This window comes from Balaenoptera musculus, chromosome X, assembly GCF_009873245.2.
Source record: "Balaenoptera musculus isolate JJ_BM4_2016_0621 chromosome X, mBalMus1.pri.v3, whole genome shotgun sequence".
In the NCBI taxonomy this organism is placed as follows: Eukaryota; Metazoa; Chordata; class Mammalia; order Artiodactyla; family Balaenopteridae; genus Balaenoptera; species Balaenoptera musculus.
In genome coordinates, this window is record NC_045806.1 from 90994726 (window position 1) to 91017557 (window position 22832).

General features: G+C 37.2%; 1 protein-coding gene across 1 annotated transcript in view; it reads left to right on the top strand.

The window, feature by feature from the left end:
* LOC118888799 (NACHT, LRR and PYD domains-containing protein 12) overlaps positions 1-22832 on the top strand; it is a 46419-nt gene that overhangs the window by 7179 nt on the left and 16408 nt on the right. The window contains exons 3-5 of the mRNA XM_036840260.1: positions 15101-15171; positions 16232-16276; positions 19403-21062. Coding sequence (XP_036696155.1) covers positions 15102-15171; positions 16232-16276; positions 19403-21062 — 1775 coding nt within the window. The 5' untranslated portion in view covers position 15101. The remainder of the gene's footprint in view (positions 1-15100; positions 15172-16231; positions 16277-19402; positions 21063-22832) is intronic.

Below are 22832 nucleotides of genomic sequence, written 5' to 3' on the forward strand. Positions count from 1 at the left end.
GTACTGATTCTCAGCCTGGGGCTGAACCATCCCTCTAGGGGACATTTGGAAATGCCTGGAGGTGCTTTTGGTTGTCACAGTTTATTGGTGTGTGTGTGGTGGGAAGTCCTGCTGGCATTTAGTAGATAGGGATCAGGGATACTAAATGAAGAATTGTTCCGCCAAAAATGCCATCAGCATCCCCTTGAAAAATAATGGCCTGTAGTTTTCCTGTGCTTGATTATGGTATTAAGGTTATGCATTTTTATATCTACGTTCGTAAGTGAGATGGGCCTATAATTTCTTTCCCTTTACTTGTCAGTTTTGGTATCAAGATTATTCTAGCCTATAGTTGTATGGTGTCATTTCCCTTCTTTACTTTGCTTTGGAAATTTTTGTATAAAGTTTGATTAATCTGTTCCTAGATGGTGTGGTCAAACTCTCCCACAGAACTTTTTGGGGCTGGTGACTTTTGAGGTAGAGTATTATCATTTCACATTCTTCTATGATTAATTGGTCTATTTAAGTTTTCTATTTCTTAGGCCAATTTTGGTTGTTTATTTTCTTGGAAATTATCCATTTCACCTAGGTTTTTAAAATTATTGCTATAAAAATTATACATACTACTTTTTGGATAATTTTTTAATCTCTTGTTTCTGTAGTTTGGTTCCCTTTCATTTTTTTATGTTAATTTATGATGGCTTTATTTTTGAAATCATACTTGCTAAAAATTTGTTCATTCTATTGTTCTTTTCAGAGAACTATCATTTCCTTTTATTGATTTACTCGACTGTTTAATTATTGTTTGCTTTCTATTTTGATAATTATTGATTTTTTAAATTGAGGTATAATTGACATACAATATTATATTAGTTTCAGGTGTACAAAGTAACTATTTGATATTTGTATATATTGTTAAATGATCACCACAATAAGTCTAGTTAACATCCATCACCGTACATAGTTACAGAATTTTTTTTTCTTGTGATGAGAACTTTAAAGATTTAGTCTCTTAGTAACTTTTAAATATGTAATACAGTATTACTAACTATAGTCACCATGCGGTACATTACATTCTCGTGACTCCCATGACTTAGCTATTTTATAACTAGAAGTTTGTACTTTTTGACTCCCCTCACCCACTTTGCCCACTCCCCACCCCCTCCCTCCCTGCCTCTGGCAACCACCAATCTGTTCTCTGTGTCTTTGAGGGTTTTTTTTTAAGGTTCTGTATGTAAATGAGATCATGTGGTATTTGTCTTTCTATGTCTGACTTACTTCACTTAGCATAATGCCCTCAAGGTCCATGCATGTTGTCACAAATGGCAAGATTTCATGGTTTTTTATGGCTGAACATAGGGGGTATGTTTTGTTTTATGTGAAACTGCCATATCTTTGTACCATTTTACTCTCCTACCAACATCCTTAGTAGCATTTGGTAGTGTCAGTTTTTTTAATATTAACCATTCTGGTGAGTGTGAACTGGTACCTCATTGCAGTTTTTATTTACATTTCCCTAGTGACTAATGATGTTGAGCATCTTTTCATGTGCTATTGGCCATTTGTATATCTTCCTTTGTGAAAGGTCTGTTCGAATATTTTGCCCATTTTCTTTTTTATTGCAGTAAAATATATATAACATAAAATTTATCACTCTAGTGACTTTTCAAAAAATTTTTAATTTAATTTAATTTATTTTTTTATACAACAGGTTCTTATTAGTCATCAATTTTATACACATCAGTGTATACATGTCAATCCCAATCGCCCAATTCATCACACCACCATCCCCACCCCCCCACCACTTTCCCCCCTTGGTGTCCATACGTTTGTTCTCTACATCTGTGTCTCAATTTCTGCCCTGCAAACCGGTTCATCTGTACCATTTTTCTAGGTTCCACATATATGTGTTAATATATGATATTTGTTTTTCTCTTTCTGACTTACTTCACTCTGTATGACAGTCTCTAGATCCATCCACGTCTCAACAAATGACTCAATTTCGTTCCTTTTTATGGCTGAGTAATATTCCATTGTATATATGTACCACATCTACTTTATCCATTCGTCTGTCGATGGGCATTTAGGTTGCTTCCATGATCTGGCTACTGTAAATAGTGCTGCAATGAACATTGGAGTGCATGTGTCTTTTTGAATTATGGTTTTCTCTGGGTATATGCCCAGTAGTGGGATTGCTGGATCATATGGTAATTCTATTTTTAGTTTTTTAAGGAACCTCCATACTGTTCTCCATAGTGGCTGTATCAATTTACATTCCCACCAACAGTGCAAGAGGGTTCCCTTTTCTCCACACCCTCTCCAGCATTTGTTGTTTGTAGATTTTCTGATGCTGCCCATTCTAACTGGTGTGAGGTGGTACCTCATTGTAGTTTTGATTTGCATTTCTCTAATAATTAGTGATGTTGAGCAGCTTTTCATGGGCTTCTTGGCCATCTGTATGTCTTCTTTGGAGAAATGTCTATTTAGGTCTTCTTCCCATTTTTGAATTGGGTTGTTTGTTTCTTTAATATTGAGCTGCATGAGCTGTTTATACATTTTGGAGATTAATCCTTTGTCCGTTGATTCGTTTGCAAATATTTTCTCCCATTCTGAGGGTTGTCTTTTGGTCTTGTTTATGGTTTCCTTTGCTGTGCAAAAGCTTTGAAGTTTCATTAGGTCCCATTTGTTTATTTTTGTTTTTATTTCCATTACTGTAGGAGGTGGATCAAAAAGGATCTTGCTGTGATTTATGTCAAAGAGTGTTCTTCCTATGTTTTCCTCTAAGAGTTTTATAGTGTCCGGTCTTACATTTAGCTCTCGAATCCATTTTGAGTTTATTTTTGAGTTTGGTGTTAGGGAGTGTTCTAATTTCATTCTTTTACATGTAGCTGTCCAGTTTCCCCAGCACCACTTATAGAAGAGACTGTCTTTTCTCCATTGTATATCCTTGCCTCCTTTGTCATAGATTAGTTGACCATAGGTGTGTGGGTTTATCTCTGGGCTTTCTATCTTGTTCCATTGATCTATGTTTCTGTTTTTGTGCCAGTACCATATTGTCTTGATTACTGTAGCTTTATAGTATAGTCTGAAGTCAGGGAGTCTGATTACTCCAGCTCCGTTTTTTTCCCTCAAGACTGCTTTGGCTATTCGGGGTCTTTTGTGTCTCCATACAAATTTTAAGATTTTTTGTTCTAGTTCTGTAAAAAATGCCATTGGTAATTTGATAGGGATTGCATTGAATCTGTAGATTGCTTTGGGTAATATAGTCATTTTCACAATATTGATTCTTCCAATCCAAGAACATGGTATATCTCTCCATCTGTTGGTATCATCTTTAATTTCTTTCATCAGTGTCTTATAGTTTTCTGCATACAGGTCTTTTGTCTCCCTAGGTAGGTTTATTCCTAGGTATTTTATTCTTTTTGTTGCAATGGTAAATGGGAGTGTTTCCTTAATTTCTCTTTCAGATTTTTCATCATTAGTGTATAGGAATGCAAGAGATTTCTGTGCATTAATTTTGTATCCTGCAACTTTACCAAATTCATTGATCAGCTCTACTAGTTTTCTGGTGGCATTTTTAGGATTCTCTATGTATAGTATCATGTCATCTGCAAACAGTGACAGTTTTACTTCTTCTTTTCCAATTGTATTCCTTTTATTTCTTTTTCTTCTCTGATTGCCCTGGCTAGGACTTCCAAAACTATGTTGAATAATAGTGGTGAGAGTGGACATCCTTGTCTCGTTCCTGATCTTAGAGGAAATGCTTTCAGTTTTTCACCATTGAGAATGATGTTTGCTGTGGGTTTGTCATATATTGCCTTTATTATGTTGAGGGAGGTTCCCTCTCTGCCCACTTTCTGGAGAGTTTTTACCATAAATGGGTGTTGAATTTTGTCAAAAGCTTTTTCTGCATCTATTGAGATGATCATATGGTTTTTATTCTTCAATTTGTAATATGCTGTATCACATTGATTGATTTGCATATATTGAAGAAACCTTGCATTCCTGGGAAAAATTCCACTTGATCATGGTGTATGATCCTTTTAATATGTTGTTGGATTCTGTTTGCTAGTATTTTGTTGAGGATTTTTGCATCTATATTCATCAGTGATATTGGTCTGTAATTTTCTTCTTTTGTAGTATCTTTGTCTGGTTTTGGTATCAGGGTGATGGTGGCCTTGTAGAATGAGTTTGGGCGTGTTCTTTCTTCCACAGTTTTTTGGAAGAGTTTGAGAAGGATGAGTGTTAGCTCTTCTCTAAATGTTTGATAGAATTCACCTGTGAAGCCATCTGGTCCTGGACTTTTGTTTGTTGGAAGATTTTTAATTACAGTTTCAATTTCATTACTTGTGATTGGTCTGTTCATATTCTCTATTTCTTCCTGGTTCAGTCTTGGAAGGTTATACCTTTCTAAGAATTTGTCCATTTCTTCCAGGTTGTCCATTTTATTGACATAGAGATGCTTGTAGTAGTCTCTTAGGATGCTTTGTATTTCTGCGGTGTCTGTTGTAACTTCTCCTTTTTCATTTCTAATTTTATTGATCTGAGTCCTCTCCCTCTTTTTCTTGATGAGTCTGGCTAATGGTTTATCAATTTTGTTTATCTTCTCAAAGAACCAGCTTTTCGTTTTATTGATCTTTGTTATTGTTTTCTTTGTTTCTATTTCATTTATTTCTGCTCTGATCTTTATGATTTCTTTCCTTCTGCTAACTTTGGGTTTTGTTTGTTCTTCTTTCTCTAGTTCCTTTAGGTGTATGTTTAGATTGTTTATTTGAGATTTTTCTTGTTTCTTGAGGTAGGCTTGTATAGCTATAAACTTCCCCCTGAGAACTGCTTTTGCTGCATCCCATAGGTTTTGGATCATCGTGTTTTCACTGTCATTTTTTGATTTCCTCTTTGATTTCTTCAGTGATCTCTTGGTTATTTAGTAACGTATTATTTAGCCTCCATGTGTTTGTGTTTTTTACTTTTTTTCCCTGTAATTGATTTCTAATCTCATAGTGTTGTGGTCAGAAAAGATGCTTGATATGATTTCAATTTTCTTAAATTTACTGAGGCTTGATTTGTGACCCATGATGTGATCTATCCTGGAGAATGTTCCATGCGCACTTGAGAAGAAAGTGTAATCTGCTGTTTTTGGATGGAATGTCCTATAAATATCAATTAAATCTATCTGGTCTATTGTGTCATTTAAAGCTTCTGTTTCCTTATTTATTTTCATTTTGGATGATCTGTCCATTGGTGTAAGTGAGGTGTTAAAGTCCCCCACTATTATTGTGTTACTATCGATTTCCTCTTTTATAGCTGTTAGCAGTTGCCTTATGTATTGAGGTGTTCCTATGTTGGGTGCATATATATTTATAATTGTTATATCTTCTTCTTGGATTGATCCCTTGATCATTATGTAGTGTCCTTCCTTGTCTCTTGTAACAGTCTTTATTTTAAAGTCTATTTTATCTGATATGAGTATAGCTACTCCAGCTTTCTTTTGATTTCCATTTGCATGGAATATCTTTTTCCATCCCCTCACTTTCAGTGTGTATGTGTCCCTAGGTCTGAAGTGGGTCTCTTGTTGACAGCATATATATGGGTCTTGTTTGTGTATCCATTCAGCATGCCTGTGTCTTTTGGTTGGAGCATTTAATCCATTCACGTTTAAGGTAATTATCGATATGTATGCTCCTATGACCGTTTTCTTAATTGTTTTGGATTTGTTTTTGTAGGTCTTTTTATTCTCTTGTGTTTCCCACTTAGAAAAGTTCCTTTAGCATTTGTTGTAGGGGTGGTTTGGTGGTGCTGCATTCTCATAGCTTTTGCTTGTCTGTAAAGCTTTTGATTTCTCCATCGAATCTGAATGAGATCCTTGCTGGGTAGAGTAATCTTGGTTGTAGGTTCTTCCCTTTCATCACTTTAAGTATATCATGCCACTCCCTTCTGTCTTGGAGAGTTTCTGCTGAGAAATCAGCTGTTAACCTTATGGGAGTTCCCTTGTATGTTATTTGTCGTTTTTCCCTTGCTGCTTTCAATAATTTTTCTTTGTCTTTAATTTTTGCCAATTTGATTACTATGTGTCTCGGCATGTTTCTCCTTGGGTTTATCCTGTATGGGACTCGCTGTGCTTCCTGGACTTGGGTGGCTATTTCCTTTCCCCTGTTAGTGAAGTTTTTGACTCGAATCTCTTCAAATATTTTCTCTGGTCCTTTCTCTCTCTCTTCTCCTTCTGGGACCCCTATAATGCGAATTTTGGTGCGTTTAATGTTGTCCCAGAGGTCTCTTAGGCTGTCTTCATTTCTTTTCATTCTTTTTTCTTTATTCTGTTCTGCAGCAGTGAATTCCACCATTCTGTCTTCCAGCTCACTTATCCGTTCTTCTGCCTCAGTTATTCTGCTATTGATTCCTTCTAGTTTAGTTTTCATTGCAGTTATTGTATTGTTCATCTCTGTTTGTTTGTTCTTTAATTCTTCTAGGTCTTTGTTAAACATTTCTTGCATCTTCTCGATCTTTGCCTCCATTCTTTTCCCGAGGTCCTGGATTATCTTCACTATCATTATTCTGAATTCATTTTCTGGAAGGTTGCTTATCTCCATTTAGTTGTTTTTCTGGGGTTTCATCTTGTTCCTTCATCTGGTACATAGCCCTCTGCCTTTTCATCTTGTCTGTCTTTCTGTGAATGTGGTTTTTGTTCCACAGGCTGCAGGATTGTAGTTCTTCTTGCTTCTGCTGGCTACCCTCTGGTGGATGTGGCTATCTAAGAGGCTTGTGCAAGTTTCCTGATGGGAGGGGCTGGTGGTGAGTAGAGCTCACTTTAGTCACTTTTATGTGTACAATTCAGTGGCATTAAGTACATTACATTGTTACCCAAGCATCACCACTAGCCACCTCCAAAATTTTTCATCTTCCCAAACTGAAACTCTGTACCCATTAAACAATAACTCCCCATTACCCTCTCCCCCCAGACCCTGGTAACCACTGTTATACTTTCTGACTCTATGAATTTGACTATTCTATGTACTTCATATAAATAGAATCATATAATATTTTTTATTTTGTGCCTGGCTTATTTCACTTTGCATAATGTTTTCAAATTTAATACATGTAGCATGTTTCAGAATGTTCTTCTGTTTAAAGGCTGAGTAATGTGTTGTATGTCTAGACCACATTTTGTTTATCCATTCATCCGTTGATGGACATTTGGGTTGTTTCCACTTTCTCATTTTCTTCTGTAATTGCATTTTTCATTGATTTTTTTCCTACTTTTACAATTGATTTTTTTCTATTTTTTAATTGAGTTATAATTGACATATAACACTGTTTTGGTTTTAGGTGTACAACATAATGACTTGATACATGTATATATTGCAAAATGATTACCACAAGTTTAGTTTATAGCTTTTATTAAATTGATCTGATTGATTTTATTCACATACCATAAAACCCACCCTTTTAAAGTATACAATTTAGTTATTTTCAGTATATTCACAATGCTGTGTAACCATCACCACTATCTAATTCCAGAATGTTTCCAACACCTCAAACAGAATCCCATAACCATTAGCAGTCACTACCACTTCCCCTTTTCCCCGAACCCCTGGCAACCACTAATCTACTTTCTTTCTCTACGAATTTGTCTATTATGTACATTTCATATAAGTGGAGTTTCGTGTCTGACTTCCTTCATGTAGCATAATGTTTTCAAGGCTCATCCATGTTATAGCATGCCTCAGTACCTTGTTCCTTTTTATGGCTGGATAGTATTCCACTGTAAATATATACCACATTTTGTTTATTCAGTTCATCAGTTGATGGACATTGGGGTTGTTTCCACCTTTTTTGCTATTTAGTATAGTGATGCTGTGACTATTTTTGTACAAATTTTTGTTTAAATACCTGTTTTCAATTGTTTGCGGTATATACCTAGAAGTAAAATTGCTGGGTCACATGGTAATCCTGTGTTTAACTTATTGTGGAGCTGCTGAACTTTTCCATAGTGGCTGCATCATTTTATATTCCCACTGGCAATGTATGAGTGTGCTAATTTTTCCACATGCTTGCCATTTTTCATTTTTTAAATTACAGCCATTCCAGTGGATGTGAAATAGATTCTTATTCAGTTATAAAAAGGAATGAAGAACTGATACATGATACAACATGGATGAACCTTGAAAACATTATGCTAAGAAAAGAAGCCAGACACAAAAGGGCACATATTGTATGATTCCATTTATATGAAATGTCCAGAATAGGCAAATCCTTAGAGACATAAAGTAGAATTGTGGTTGCCAGGGGCTGGGGTGGGGGGAGAATGGGGAGTGTCTGCTTAATGAGTACAGCATTTCGTTTTGGGGTGATGAAAATGTTCTGGAATTGGATAGTGGTGATGGTTGCAAAACTTTGTGAATGTACTACAAAGCAATGAATTGTACACTTTAAAAGGGTGAATTTTATGATATGTGAATTATATCTCAATAAAAATAAACCAGAGTCTCATTTTAGGCCTGGAGGTGAGATTTGTAGCATTTCTTTCTCCTGTTTTTGGCAGCATGCATACCATGTCGAGTCACCATGAAAAGTTGTACAGTTTGTTGACTGAAAAGGCACACAGCCAAGGGTGTGAAGGGGGACTGAAATTAGCCCATACCCTGCTCCCTAACCTGTGTTCCCTAACTTGGTGCTCCCCTAGCGCAGAGGAAGAAGCACCATTTTACCATTTTGTAATTCAACTGCTTGGAGGAGACTGAATTACTTACTTTGATTTGTCTTCTTGAAGAGGGCACCTTTTGGTACTTTGCATAACGATTCCATATATTCTAGTGGAACTCCTAGTACAATGGATACTACTTTCCCATCGTGGAATTTGGGCCATCTCACAGCCTTTTACTCTAACTGGGTCTAATAACCAGTTATAAAATACCCCCAGAGTTCCCTAAAGGTCTGTTGACTGTAACTCACTCTCTGGTATAATTTCTTTTTCTTTTCAATTTTTTTTCTAGTTTTTTTGAGATATAATTGACATACAGCACTGTGTAAGTTTAAGATGTACAGCATAGTGATATGACTTACATACATCATGAAATGATTATGTCGTCTCATATAGGTACAACATTAAAGAAATAGAAAAAATATTTTTTCCTGGTGATGAGAACTCTTAGGATTTACTGTCTTAACAACTTTTATACAGCAGTGTTAATTATCTTCATCATGCTGTATATTACATCCATAGTACTTAATTTATCTTATAACTGGAAGTTTGTACCTTTTGACTGCCTTCACCTAATTCCCCCCTCCCCACCTCTGGTGGTCACAAATCTGATTTCTTTTTCTAGGAGTTTATTTCTTTGCTTGTTTTGGAAGTATAATTAACCTACAACACTATGTTAGTTTCTGGTACACAACATAGTGATTCAATATTTCTATACATTTCAAAATGTCACCGTAAGTCTAGTTGTCATCTGTTACCATACAAAGTTATTACATAATTATTGAGTATATTCCCTACACTGTGACTCATTTACTTTGTAACTGAAAGTTTGTACCTCTTGATCTCCCTCACTTATTTCTCTCCTCCCCCAGTTTCCTCCAATCTGGCTACCACCTGTTTGTTCTCTGTATCTATGACTCTGTTTCTGTTTAATTATGCTTGTTAATTCATTTTGTTTTTTAGATTACACATATAAGTGAGATTATGTGGTATTTGTCTTTATCGGTCTGACTTATTTTGCTTAATATAATACACTCTAGGTCCATCCATGTTGTTGCAAATGGCAAGATTTCATGGCTGAGTAATGTTCCATTATATATATATATATATTCATCTATCAATGGGAACTTAGGTTTCTTCCATATCTTGGTATTATAAATAATGCTGCAATGCAATATCAGAAAAACAACCCAATCAGAAAATGGGTGGACTATCTAAGTAGACATTTCTCCAAAGAAGATATACAGATGGCTAAAAAGCACATGGAAAGATACTCAACATCACTAATTATTAGAGAAATGCAAATCAAAACTACAATGAGATATCACCTCACACCGGTCAGAATGGCCATCATCAAAAAATCTACAAACAATAAATGCTGGAGAGGGTGTGGAGAAAAGGGAACCATCCTACACTGTTGGTGGGAATGTAAACTGGTACGGCCACTATGGAGAACAGTGTGGAGGTTCCTTAAAAAACTAAAAATAGAGCTACTATAAAATCCAGCAATTCCACTCCTGGGCATATATCCGGAGAAAACCATAAATTGAAAAGATACATGCTCCCCAGTGTTCATTTCAGCACTGTTTACAATAGCCAGGACATGTAAGCAACCTAAATGTCCATCAACAGAGGAATGGATAAAGAAGGCGTGGTACATATATACAATGGAATATTACTCAGCCATAAAAAAGAACAAAATAATGCCATTTGCAGCAACATGGATGGACCTAGGGATTGTCATACTGAGTGAAGTAAGTCAGACAGAGAAAGACAAATATCATAAGATATCACTTATATGTGGAATCTAAAAAAAGGGTACAAATGAACTTATCTACAAAACAGAAATAGAGTTACAGGTGTAGAAAACAAACTTATGATTACCAGGGGGCAAGGTGTGGGGGAGGGATAAATTGGAAGATTGGGATTGACATATACACACTACTATATATAAAATAGATAACTAATACGGACCTACTATATAGCACAGGGAACTCTACTCAATACTCTGTAATGGCCTATATGGAAAAAGAGTCTAAAAAGAGTGGATACCTAGAGGAGTGGGATAAGGAAGGTGGGAGGGAGATGCAAGAGGGAGGAGATATGGGGATATATGTATATGTATAGCTGATTCACTTTGTTATAAAGCAGAAGCTAACACACCATTGTAAAGCAATTATACTCCAGTAAAGATGTTAAAAAAATTTTAAAAAATAAAAAACTGGAAAAAATAAAAAAATAAAAAAATAAAAAAGAGTGGATATATGTATATGTATAACTGATTCACTTTGCTGTACCCCTGAAACTAACACAACATTGTTAATCAACTGTACTCCAATAAAAATTAAAAAAAAACTAGTGCTGTGATGAACATAGGGTTGTTTATGTATTTTCTAATTAATGTTTTCATTTTCTTCAGATAAATACCCATAAGTGGAATTGCTGGATTTTATGGTAGTTCTGTTTTTAATTTTTTTAACCACACCTTACTGTCTTTTTGATAATAGCCATTCTGACAGGTGTGAGGTGATATCTCATTGTGGTTTTCATTTGCATTTCCTTGATGATTAGTGATATTGAGCATCTTTTCATATTCTTGTTGGCCATCAGTATGTCTTCTTTGGAAAAAAGGCTATTCAGTTCCTCTGCCCATTTTTTAATTGGGTTGTTTGTTTTTTTGATGTTGAGTTTTATGAGTTCTTTGTATATTTTTGATATTAACCCCCTATAGGATATATCATTTGCAAATATTGTCTCCCATTCAGCAGGTGGCCTTTTCATTTTGTTGATAGTTTCCTTCACTGTGTAAAAGCTTTTTAGTCTGATGTAGTCCCATTTGTTGATTCTTGCTCTTGTTTCTTTTGCCTGAGGAGACATATCCAAAAAAATATTGCTAAGACTGATATCAAAGAGTGTACTGCCTATGTTTTCTTCTAGAAGTTTTATGGTTTCAGGTCTTACATTTAAGTCTTCAATCTATTTTGAGTTTATTTTTGTATATGGTGTGAGAAAGTAGTCCAGTTGGATTCTTTTGAATGTAGTTGTCCAGTTTTCCCAACACCATTTATTGAAGAGGCTGTGTTTTCCCCATTGTTTATTTTTGCCTCCTTTGTTGTAGATTAATTGCCCATATAAATGTGGGTTCATTTCTGGGCTGTCTATTGTATTCCATTGATCTGTGTCTGTTTTTGTGCCAGTACCATACTATTTTGATTACTGTAGCTTTGTAGTATAGTTTGAGATCACGTAGCATGATACTTTATGTTTTGGTTTTCTTTCTCAAGATTATTTTAGCTAATTGGGATCTTTTGTATTGCCACACAAATTTTAGAATATTTGTTCTGTGAAAAATGCCATTGGTATTTTGATAGGGATTGCAGTGAATCTGTAGATTGCCTTGGGTAATATGGTCATTTTAACAATATTAATTTTTCCAATCCATGATTGCAGTATATCTTTCCATCTCTTTGTGTCATCTTCAGTTTCATCAGTGTCTTATAGTTTTCTGAGTACACGTCTTTTATCTCCTTAGGTAGACTTATTCCCAGGTATTTTATTCTTTTTGATGCAACTGTGAATGGGATTGTTTTCTTAATTTCTCTTTCTGATAGTTTGTTGTTAGTGTTTCTGGTATAATTTCTATGTCAGAGTTCTTTAGTTGCAGGCAATAGAAATTGATTCTGAATAACTTAACTTGAGCAAAAATAGAGATTTTTGGAAGGATACTGGAGTTACTTGAAACTACATGGAGTGCTCAAAAACAAGGTTTCAGGGAGGTCAGGAACTAAGGAAGCTTGGGGCATTTGGGTATCAGAACCTCAGTCTCTATAGTCCCCACTCAGGTTTTAAAATTCAGGCACAGAGAATCTGATTATTCCATTAAGAGATATGGGATATCTTATCAAAACCAAGATCAATGAAAGAATGCTGGACAAACCAAACAGTAGTTACCAACAGAGGTAAGAAAAAGAGAGGTGTCAGCATCTAAGTGGAGATGTTGAGTAAGCCTTTAGATGAATAAATCTGGATCTGAGAGAAGAGGGCTAGACTTAGGTAAACAATTAGGAGTTGTAAGGAATGATTGAAATCATGGACATCGTAGAGATTGCCTAGGAAGAGAGTGAGTGGCCATGTACCCCTCCAGCTCCATTACCTGAGGGCAGGAGTGCTTACTGGAGTAATCTGTAACTAGAGAATTTTTTTCTACTTTTTAGAGGACATGCTGTTCCTAGTGACTGGGAAAAGAACCCAAGATGTGGGAATATAACACTGTGCTGGGAACACTCTGTCTCATAAGAAGTTGTTATGTGGAGATTTTAATAGAATGTAACTTCTTTCTGTCAGTTATAATAAATGCCAACTTATTTTTCTCTAACATTATTTATATTGCACGTGGTCCTCTGCTAAGAGTTTTATGTGTGTCATCTTATTTAATCCTCACAACAAAATAATGAAGTAGTTATTATTATCACCATATTTTACAGATGGGTTACTGTAGTCTCAGGAGTTTAAGTAACTTTACTCGAAGTCATCTTGCTAGAAAGCAGTGGAAATGGAATTTAAGTAAGGTCTATCTGAGTTCAGACATTTTTACTCTCTATCAAATGATACAGCAATGCCAACATTAGCTATGGTTTAGGATTATTGAGCCCTTACTGTGTACCATGTAGTGTACTGAATACTTCATATGCATACTTCATTTAATCCTCATAATAACCTTTTAAGAAAGGTTGTGATCAACTGTTGTTATAAACTGTTGTTATCCCTATTTAATAGCTGAGGAATCTGAGGCTTAGAGATGTTAATTCCATGGTTGTCACATAGTAAGTGGTAGAGTCAGGGCCTGAACACATCTGTTTGTTTGATTCCAAAGCCTGTGTGTTTCACCAATACACTCTATCAAAAATAACTAATTCTTAGAACAGTGGCTCTTTTCCCTGGCTGTGTATTCGAATCACCTTGGGAACTTAAAAAAAAGTCAATGCCAAACCTCATCATCAAAGATTCTGATTGAATTGATCAGGAATGCAGACTAGGCACTGTATTATTTTTAAGATTTTATTCATTTATTCAATTTATTCAATGAACATTTAATGAATGTCTTCTCTATGTCAAACACTTTCTAGGCATTTACTCTCTAGCAAGATGTATTAGTTAGCTATTGCCACAACAATACATAACAACAACCACAAAATCTCAGTGGCACGAAAAGTTAAGAATTTATTAAGCACTTACTCTCACCGATCTGGAGGCCAGCTGGGACTCAGCTGATTAGGCAGGGTTCTGTTGGGCAACTCTGATTCGGGCTGGGGTGAGTCTATTTTTTTTGCTGCAGGACTATGAGTAAACTGGGGTGGCTCTACTGCATGTATTTCTCATCCTTGGACGAGTGGACTACCTGGGGCTTGTTTCTCTCATGGCTCATCTCATGCCAGTGGCAGAATCACAAGAGGGAGCATGTACAACTGTGCAAGCACATATCAGGCCCCTACTTGAGTCACATCTGTGTACACTCCATTACCCAGAGCAAGTTTCAAAGTTGAGCTCGAAGATAAGAGGTGGGAAAATAAGTTCCACTTCTTTGGTGTGGACCTGCCAAGTTCATGGCAAGGGCTGAGAATTGGGGCCAATAATTCAATTTAAGGGGGAAATACTGAAAGTGAATAATAAACCTAACTCATAAGAAAATAATCAAGTGTGTTAGAAATTGATAAGTAATATTGCAACAAAGAAAACAAATTCTGGAAGGTGGTGTGAAGGTAATTCTAATGTGCAACTGGGACTTAGGACCACTGATCTTACAATGTTCAACCTGGAAAGAAACCTGGGCTAACATTCTCTCCACCATTTTGAAAATAATAAAACAGATTCAGAAAGTAGAAGAATCTTACTCAAGGTCCATAGGTAGATAGTTATAGAAATGGAACTAGGGCTTGGATCTCCTGACTCTCTAGACTGTTTCTCTTATACCACAGTATTCTAATCTGTTGTCTTAGAATTCTCCCTTTACCAGTGGTACCAAATTGACTTGTGTTGTAGAAGGACACAGGCATTCTTTCTTATCTTGACCACAAACATTAGAGGTATACTGCCTAAATCCTATCCTTCCCTTAATAATGCATTTTAGAGCTCAATTTGACATTTCCCTTATTTGTACTCTTCAAAAGTCTGTGGACATTCTATCCTCTCTTTAGTTTTTTTGTTTTTTTTTTTTCTCTTCAAGCTGAAGACTGTTGATTTTGGTCTATCTTCCTGTGATCTCCTAGTCCCAGCTAGCTCTCTACTTGGTTACTGGGCCTTCTCTCTTCCCCAGCTCTGTGACGCTTTGAGTAGTCTTTCTTGAGTTACTTTTTTACTCTGGGCTTCCACCAGGCCTTACAGTCATCATTTCTGTTTTGGGTTACAGTCTTCTTGATTTGCCAGGATGAACAGTCAAAAGAAACGAAAAGATATGGAACCTGCTTGCACCTGGAGCTTATTGTCTGAACAGAAAGGTGAGTAACTGAATGAGGTAAAAGGGTATAATCTAGGTAGTCTTGTTCATTCTCTTTCCCCTACTTCTCCTCATGGACTGTGGGATTTTTCTGAATCTTTAAAATTGTGTTGTATGTGTATAGGTATATGTATATTAAGGTATTACATGGATACAGAATTTACCCATTAATAATCTCTCCACAATTTTTGTGAAGAGGCATCTGGTGTTTATAATGTTTTCCATAGTCCCCAAAGCATCTATAATCATAAAAGACTCTTAAGTCTCTTCCTTTACTGTAACCACAGATTTTCACAGGAGACAGCACAAAAGAGTAAAGAGTGAAGATTTCTGGAGTCCTTCCCCATGTGGCTGATTCCTGAACTCCAAGGAATGTTTAGTTATGGGGAATAGAAACTGGTTATCTTCAACAGACCACTCACTTGCTGCCCATTTCTGTGACATTCTAATATCTGCCTCTCCATACTCTGCTTCCTCCCATACACCTAGTCACAGCTCCCAACTATGTCTCACTCTTGCCTATAAAGGTGTGCAAGTACTAAAAACCTATAGGAATGTGAAGGGATGTGTGTGTGTGTATGTGTGTGTGTGTGTGTGTGTGTGTGTGCATTTGAATGTAGGTCATTGTATATTTCTGTCGAACTAACATCAACAATGTCTTATTCTTTCTCATTAACAAGTTAGGCTCAACAGAAGCTCCAACAGAAGCAATAAGCTAACGTTCAAAGGAAAACAAAATACCAGAAACAGTCACTTCAAATAATGAATGCCCCTTTAAGTTCATGCCTAAAATTTTCCTTATTTATCATATAAATATAAATGTTTACACCCTAAATATATTTGTGTGGGAATTTCTTAGGTTTACTTCATGTTGGACATTAGCTATGAAATACCTTTTTGGTAAGTTAGAATAGATGTGAGGTGGCTTTCTTTCTTTGTTTTATTTCTGTTTGGGGAACAGCATGAATGGCTGTAACAGTGTGACTAAATTTCTGTGTATTTCATGTTTTGGTACAAAGGTGTATTTGCGATACTCTTAACCCCAGCTCTTCCTCCCACAGCTGCTTCAAGTTCTCTGGCTTCATTTTCATGGAAGGAGCTTACAGGTAGATGTCTTTTCTGATTTACTCTTTTTCTATTTTGGGAATAGTGTCTCCCATGAACCCCACTCATCCCCACTCCTCTCCCATTTCTTCCCCCATATTCACTGAGCAACAATCAATGGTTTTTTTGGTAATATTCATGAAGTCCCAAACTGTCATAACAAATAGGACTTTTATATCATTTAGAATAGATATTCAAATACTAGGAGGACCTCTGATGATGGTAGTCAAGCACCAGACGTACAGGACTTTATGGATAGAATAGATCAGTCTGCTTCTGGAATGATCTAGATTGAGGTCAACAAATTACAGCTAGTGGGCCAAATCCAGCCAGCTGCCTGTTTTTGTAAATAAACTTTTACTGGAACCATCCATGCCCATTCATTTACATATTGTCTAGGGCTGCTTTCACACTAATATGGCAGAGTTGAGTAAAGGTATACCTTGTTTTATTGCGCTTCATTTTATTGTACTTCACAGATATTGTGATTCTTTACAAATTGAAGATTTGTGGCAACCCTGTGTTGCCAGATGATGATTAGCATTTTTTTTGCAATAAAGTACTTTTTAATTAAGGTATGTACATTGTTTTTTAGATATAATGCTCTTGCACACCTAATAGACTACAGTACAGTTAGTGTAAGTGTAACTTTTATATGCACTAGGAAACCAAAAAGTTTGTGTGACTTGCTTTATTGCAATATTCGCTTTACTGCAGTGGTCTGGAACTAAACCCGCAATATCTCCAAGGTATGCCTGTAATTGCAGCAGAGACCTAAAAGCCTAATCTGTTTATGGAACTTTACAGAAAAAGTTTGCAAACACTTACCTAGATCAGCATTCCCCAACCTGCATTCTACAGAATACTATTCTCCAGGAGTTAATAATTTTGCTTTTAAAAAAGGGTTCTGTGAAGTAAGTCAGAAAGAGAAAAACAAATACAGTATGCTAACACATATATACGGAATCTAAGGAAAAAAAAAAGCCATGAAGAACTTAGTGGCAAGACGGGAATAAAGACACAGACCTACTAGAGAATGGACTTGAGGATATGGGGAGGGGGTGGGGTGAGATGTGACAGGGTGAGAGAGTGTCATGGACATATATACACTACCAAATGTAAAATAGATAGCTAGTGGGAAGCAGCCGCATAGCACAGGGAGATCAGCTCGGTGCTTTGTGACCACCTAGAGGGGTGGGATGGGGAGGGTGGGAGGGAGGGAGATGCAAGAGGGAAGAGAAATGGGAACATATTGTATATGTATAACTGATTAACTTTGTTATAAAGCAGAAGCTAACACACCATTGTAAGGCAATTATACTTCAATAAAGATGTTTAAAAAAAAAAAAAAAAAAAGGGTTCTGTAGTCATTTAAGTCCAGAAAATACTGGATTAAACAAAGTTAAGCAGTCCGTTTTTTTTTTAACTGTTGATTCGCTCAGAGCCTTTCATATGCTAATATGTATTGAGAAACTCTAAAATGGGATAGAAGGTGCATTCCCCTTACCTTATTTGACCACTGGACACCTTTTTCACAGCTCTCCTATTAATATCTTGCAAAAATGTTACACGAGAAACTTATTTGGAAAATACTAGCTTAGATATTCACTTAACAGAAGTTTGAACTTGATAACTGACTCCTTGGATTATTTTTTCTAGTTGCAGAAAGTGAAAAACTACGTAGTATAGTATTTAAGCATATAGGCCATGGCTTCAGACAAACCTGAGTTTTAATTGAAGTCTCTGCCATTTACTAGCTGTCGAACCTTGGACAAGTTACCCAATGCTATAAGCAGGACTGGCTACATATTTATGGGGTATGGTGCAAAATGAAAAGACAGGATTCCTTGTTCAAAAATTATTAAGAATTTCAAGATAGGAACAGCAGAGCATTACACCAAGTATGGATCCTCTGAGCACGAGGCCTAAGCACAGATTGCACACCCATGAATGTATAACCCTGGTTATAAGTTTTCAGTTTCCTCAACTATAAAATCTGGACAATACCTACTTCATGGGATTATTATGATGATTAAATTTTAAAAAAATGTATGTAAAGGGCCTAGTACAGTATCTGACACAGAATAGGCATAATAAATGGCTTGTTTTTAATTCAAAAGCAAGCATTTATAGCCATTTTCAACAAATATTGAGTGTCTACCATGTTCCAGGCACCAGCTAGGTACTTAGGGTACTATGATGAAAAAGACAGACAAGGTCCCTGTTTTCATGTAGGTTAGTGGGAAAGACAGATAATGAAAAAAATAAACAAGACAATTGTAAATTGTGCTAAGTGCTATAAAGGGAAAACAGGGTCCTGGGAGAGGGTATAGTAGAGAGGATCTGCTTTAAACTGGGTGGTCAGGGAAGTCTTCTTCTAGGAAGTAATGTTTAAGGTCTGAAGGATGAGAAGGGGATCTCCATGGGAAGAGCAGGAAGAAGTGTGTTCCAGGCAGAGAGAATAGCTGGTGGAAAGGCCTGGAAGTGGGAAAGAACATGGCATTTGTGAGGAACTAAAAGTAAGCCGGTGTGGCTTTAGTATAGGGACTGAGAAGAAGAGTGATATAAAAGGCTGGGGAGTGAAGGTAGATAGGGCCCAGATCGTAGCAGACCTTGTAGGATGAGGTAAGGATTTTGGATTTTATATCAAGTGCAATGAAAAGCTCTTGAAAAGTTTTGGGCCATGGCAGTGACGTGATGTAATTGATAGTTTTAGAAGATCACGTTGGCTGCTTGTGTGGAGAGGAGCCATAGAGGCTGTTTCAGCAGTCCAGGAAAGAGTTGATTGATAGTGCCTTGTACTTGGGTGGTATTTGAGGTTGTAGTGGCAAATAAATGGATTGGAGGCTTATTTTGGAGATATAAATGATAGGCCTTGCTAAATGGATGTGGAGGAGTCAAGGGAAAAAAAAGAAGTAATGAATCCTAACATTTTTCTGAGCCCTGAGGAGGGTTTTTTTGGGGGGGGCGGGCAGTGGAATAGAAATCAAGAGCTCAGATGCGTGAAGTTTGAGGAGCCTTTGAAACATCTGAGTAGAGATGGTGGTGATGGTAGTATTAGTTATAGTTGTTGTTTGTATTGTTGTCTAGGATTCTGTGATTACTGACTCTTGGTGTCACCCCATTAGATTACAGGAAAGTATTTAGAAAACATCTAAAAGAAAAATACCTAAAAAAAGGAGTTGACAAATGTTATCACCATGGCAAGCATATAGAGTCACGACTGCTTGTTGTAAAAGAACACTGTATATCAGAAAAGCCACCATGCGGAATTCCTCAACAAAATAATTTTATTGAGATGGAACATATATTTGATCCTGATGAAGAGGGCTCCAGCTTATCCCAAACTGTGGTGCTTCAGGGATGTGCTGGGATTGGGAAAACAGCTGTGGTGCATAAGTTCATGTTTGACTGGGCAGCAGGAATGGTTACTCCAGGCAGATTTGACTATCTCATCTATGTAAACTGCAGAGAAATAAGCCGTTTTGCTAACCTTAGTGCTGCTGACCTGATCACTAACACTTTTCAAGATATAGACGGACCAATCCTGGACGTTATTCTTGTATATCCAGAGAAGCTTCTGTTCATTCTTGATGGATTTCCTGAGCTTCAGTACCCTGTAGGTGACCAGGAAGAGGATCTTAGTGCCAATCCCCTGGAGAGGAAGCCAGTAGAGACCCTCTTATGTAGTTTCGTGAGGAAAAAACTGTTTCCTGAATCCTCCCTCCTAATAACTGCTCGGCCTACAGCCATGAAGAAGCTTCACTCTCTGTTAAAACAAGCTACCCAGGCAGAGATCCTGTGGTTTACAGATGCTGAAAAGAGAGCATATTTCTTGAGTCAGTTTTCAGGTGCTAATGCTGCAATGAGAGTTTTTTATGGTCTGCGAGAAAATGAAGGCCTTGACATTATGTCTTCTCTTCCCATCATCTCCTGGATGATCTGCAGTGTCCTGCAGTCACAGGGAGATGGTGACAGGACTCTTATGAGATCACTTCAAACCATGACTGATGTGTATCTGTTCTACTTTTCCAAGTGCCTCAAAACCCTTACAGGCATCTCGGTGTGGAAGGGACAGAGTTGCCTGTGGGGCCTTTGCTCTTTGGCTGCAGAGGGACTGCAGAACCAGCAGGTCCTGTTTGAAATCAGTGACCTCAGAAGACATGGGATAGGAGTGTATGATACCAACTGCACTTTTCTCAATCACTTTTTGAAAAAAGTTGAAGGAGGTGTCAGTGTCTATACTTTCCTTCACTTCAGTTTCCAAGAGTTCCTGACTGCTGTGTTCTATGCCCTGAAGAATGACAGCAGCTGGATGTTTTTTGATCAAGTGGGGAAAACGTGGCAAGAAATATTCCAACAATATGGAAAAGGGTTTTCATCATTAACAATACAGTTCTTATTTGGCCTCTTACATAAAGGAAAGGGAAAGTCTGTGGAAACTACCTTTGGGAGAAAAGTCTCTCCAGGACTTCGAGAGGAGTTATTGAAGTGGACTGAGAAAGAAATAAAGGATAAATCTTCTAGGTTACAGATTGAGCCAATGGACTTGTTTCACTGTTTGTATGAGATTCAGGAAGAAGAATATGCAAAAAGGATAATTGATGATTTAGGGTCAATTATACTGCTTCAACCTACCTATACAAAAATGGACATTCTGGCTATGTCATTCTGTGTAAAAAGCAGTCATAGTCACCTGTCAGTGTCTCTGAAGTGTCAGCACCTACTTGGATTTGAGGAGGAAGATCGAGCTTCAGCATTCATGCCACCAACCTTGACACTTAATCAGTGAGTATACTAATGTCTTTTCACCAGTGTTTTGGCCTACAGAAATGATAGGCCTTCTTGTTTATTTCAAGTATTCAGGCACATAATCATTTCTAGCATTGTCAATAAATAAATTGAATTATCTCTGCTTTCCATATTGTATGTCAATCAACACAATAAGGATTTATTGAGTATCTATCACATATTGAACACTGGCCAAGGTAGACACTGAGGGAAAGCTGACATTTGTGAGAACTTAACTATGTGCCAGGCACTGTGCTAGCCACTGTAAGTGTGTGTATGTGAGTGTGTGTGTCTATTAGTCTTCACTGTCTCTCTGTGAAGGTGCTTTATAATTATAAAAAGTTATGAGCATATAAATCATTAAGATTATCATTGAAGACTCTGCTATTTTGGTGTTGATGACTATTCTGGAAAAGGTTGTAAACTTAATGTTCAATTGGTCCTCACTCTTCTCTACATATACTTCATCAGTGAGGCCTCAAAGAGCTCCAGGTTGGTAAGGGACAGAGCTGCACTCCTGTGTATATTGCTATAAAGCCTGGGTTCTTTCTGCTAGACTCACACCTACATGGAGAGTTGAGAGCTGGAGTTCAAAGAGGCTTAGGTAAACCACTTACACAGTATGTACTCTGTAGACTACAAAATACAGCTCTACTGACTTACTAAAGCAGCCAAGAAGACTTATACCTGCATTGTCTGGAAAATGCCACTGGTCATAAGTCTGTTCTCAGTACTCAGGTTAATATGGACAGTGCCTCTCATTTAGTTGTGGGGCCAGGGGAGGGGTAGGGGACCTTGAGAAGGAGACAGGAGTGGGCAGAAAGCTCAACTTGGGAAGTGAGTTAACCCGAGTCTTTTCTCTGGTAATTGTTAGTTCCTCAGTGGGCAGTAGCATAGAGGTGGAATTGAGCATGGCATAGGTGTGTTTGTGGAAAGTGAGGAGGGGAAGTGAGGTGCAGCAAGACTTTGGGACCAGAGGGGAAGGGGTATGAGAAGTTACGTGGACTTGGAATTACGAAGCACTTTGGCTACAGTGTCTTCATGAATTCATGACAGCTTCAATCCAACTGTATATTATAAAGTAAAATAATGGACAATATACATTGAGAGATTTTAAGCACTGATGGAAACACAAAGGGGCTTCTAGTTCATTTTGGGTTTCCAGAAAATCAGCCTTAGATGGAGTCCCCATCCTTCAACCCCATTGCTTTCATCAGAAGGCTTAAATTCTTTTCAAAGTTTAAACCCCCCCCAAAAAAACCCACAAAAACACCCACTTTTCCCAAGCGTGTTGACTAAGTGAGAGTTTACTGCAGTTGGTCCTTGAACAACAAAGATTTGAACCGCGCAGGTCCACTTACATGGGGATTTTTTTCAATAAATGTGTACTACAGTACTATAGGATTGAGGTTGGTTGAATCCTCGGATGCAGAACCTCCGATATGGAGGGATAGAGAGGGCTCACTGTGAAGTTTTACGTGGATTTTCAACTGTGGGGGTGTTGGTACCCCTAACCCCCATATTGTTCAAAGGTCAACTGTATTGAACTTTCCTAGTTCTCAATTATTGTCGTTAATTCTTCTATTAGTACTGACAACCAAGAATCAGTTACAGTGTACAGATAGCTTGGGCAAGTCACTTGACCTCTCTGAGCATCTGCAAAATGGTGATTACAATACCTGTCATTGGATTAAGGACCAGATAAGATAAATTCTGTGTGTAAAGTGTTTACCTCGGTGCCTGGCATACAATACCATGGCTTTGGCT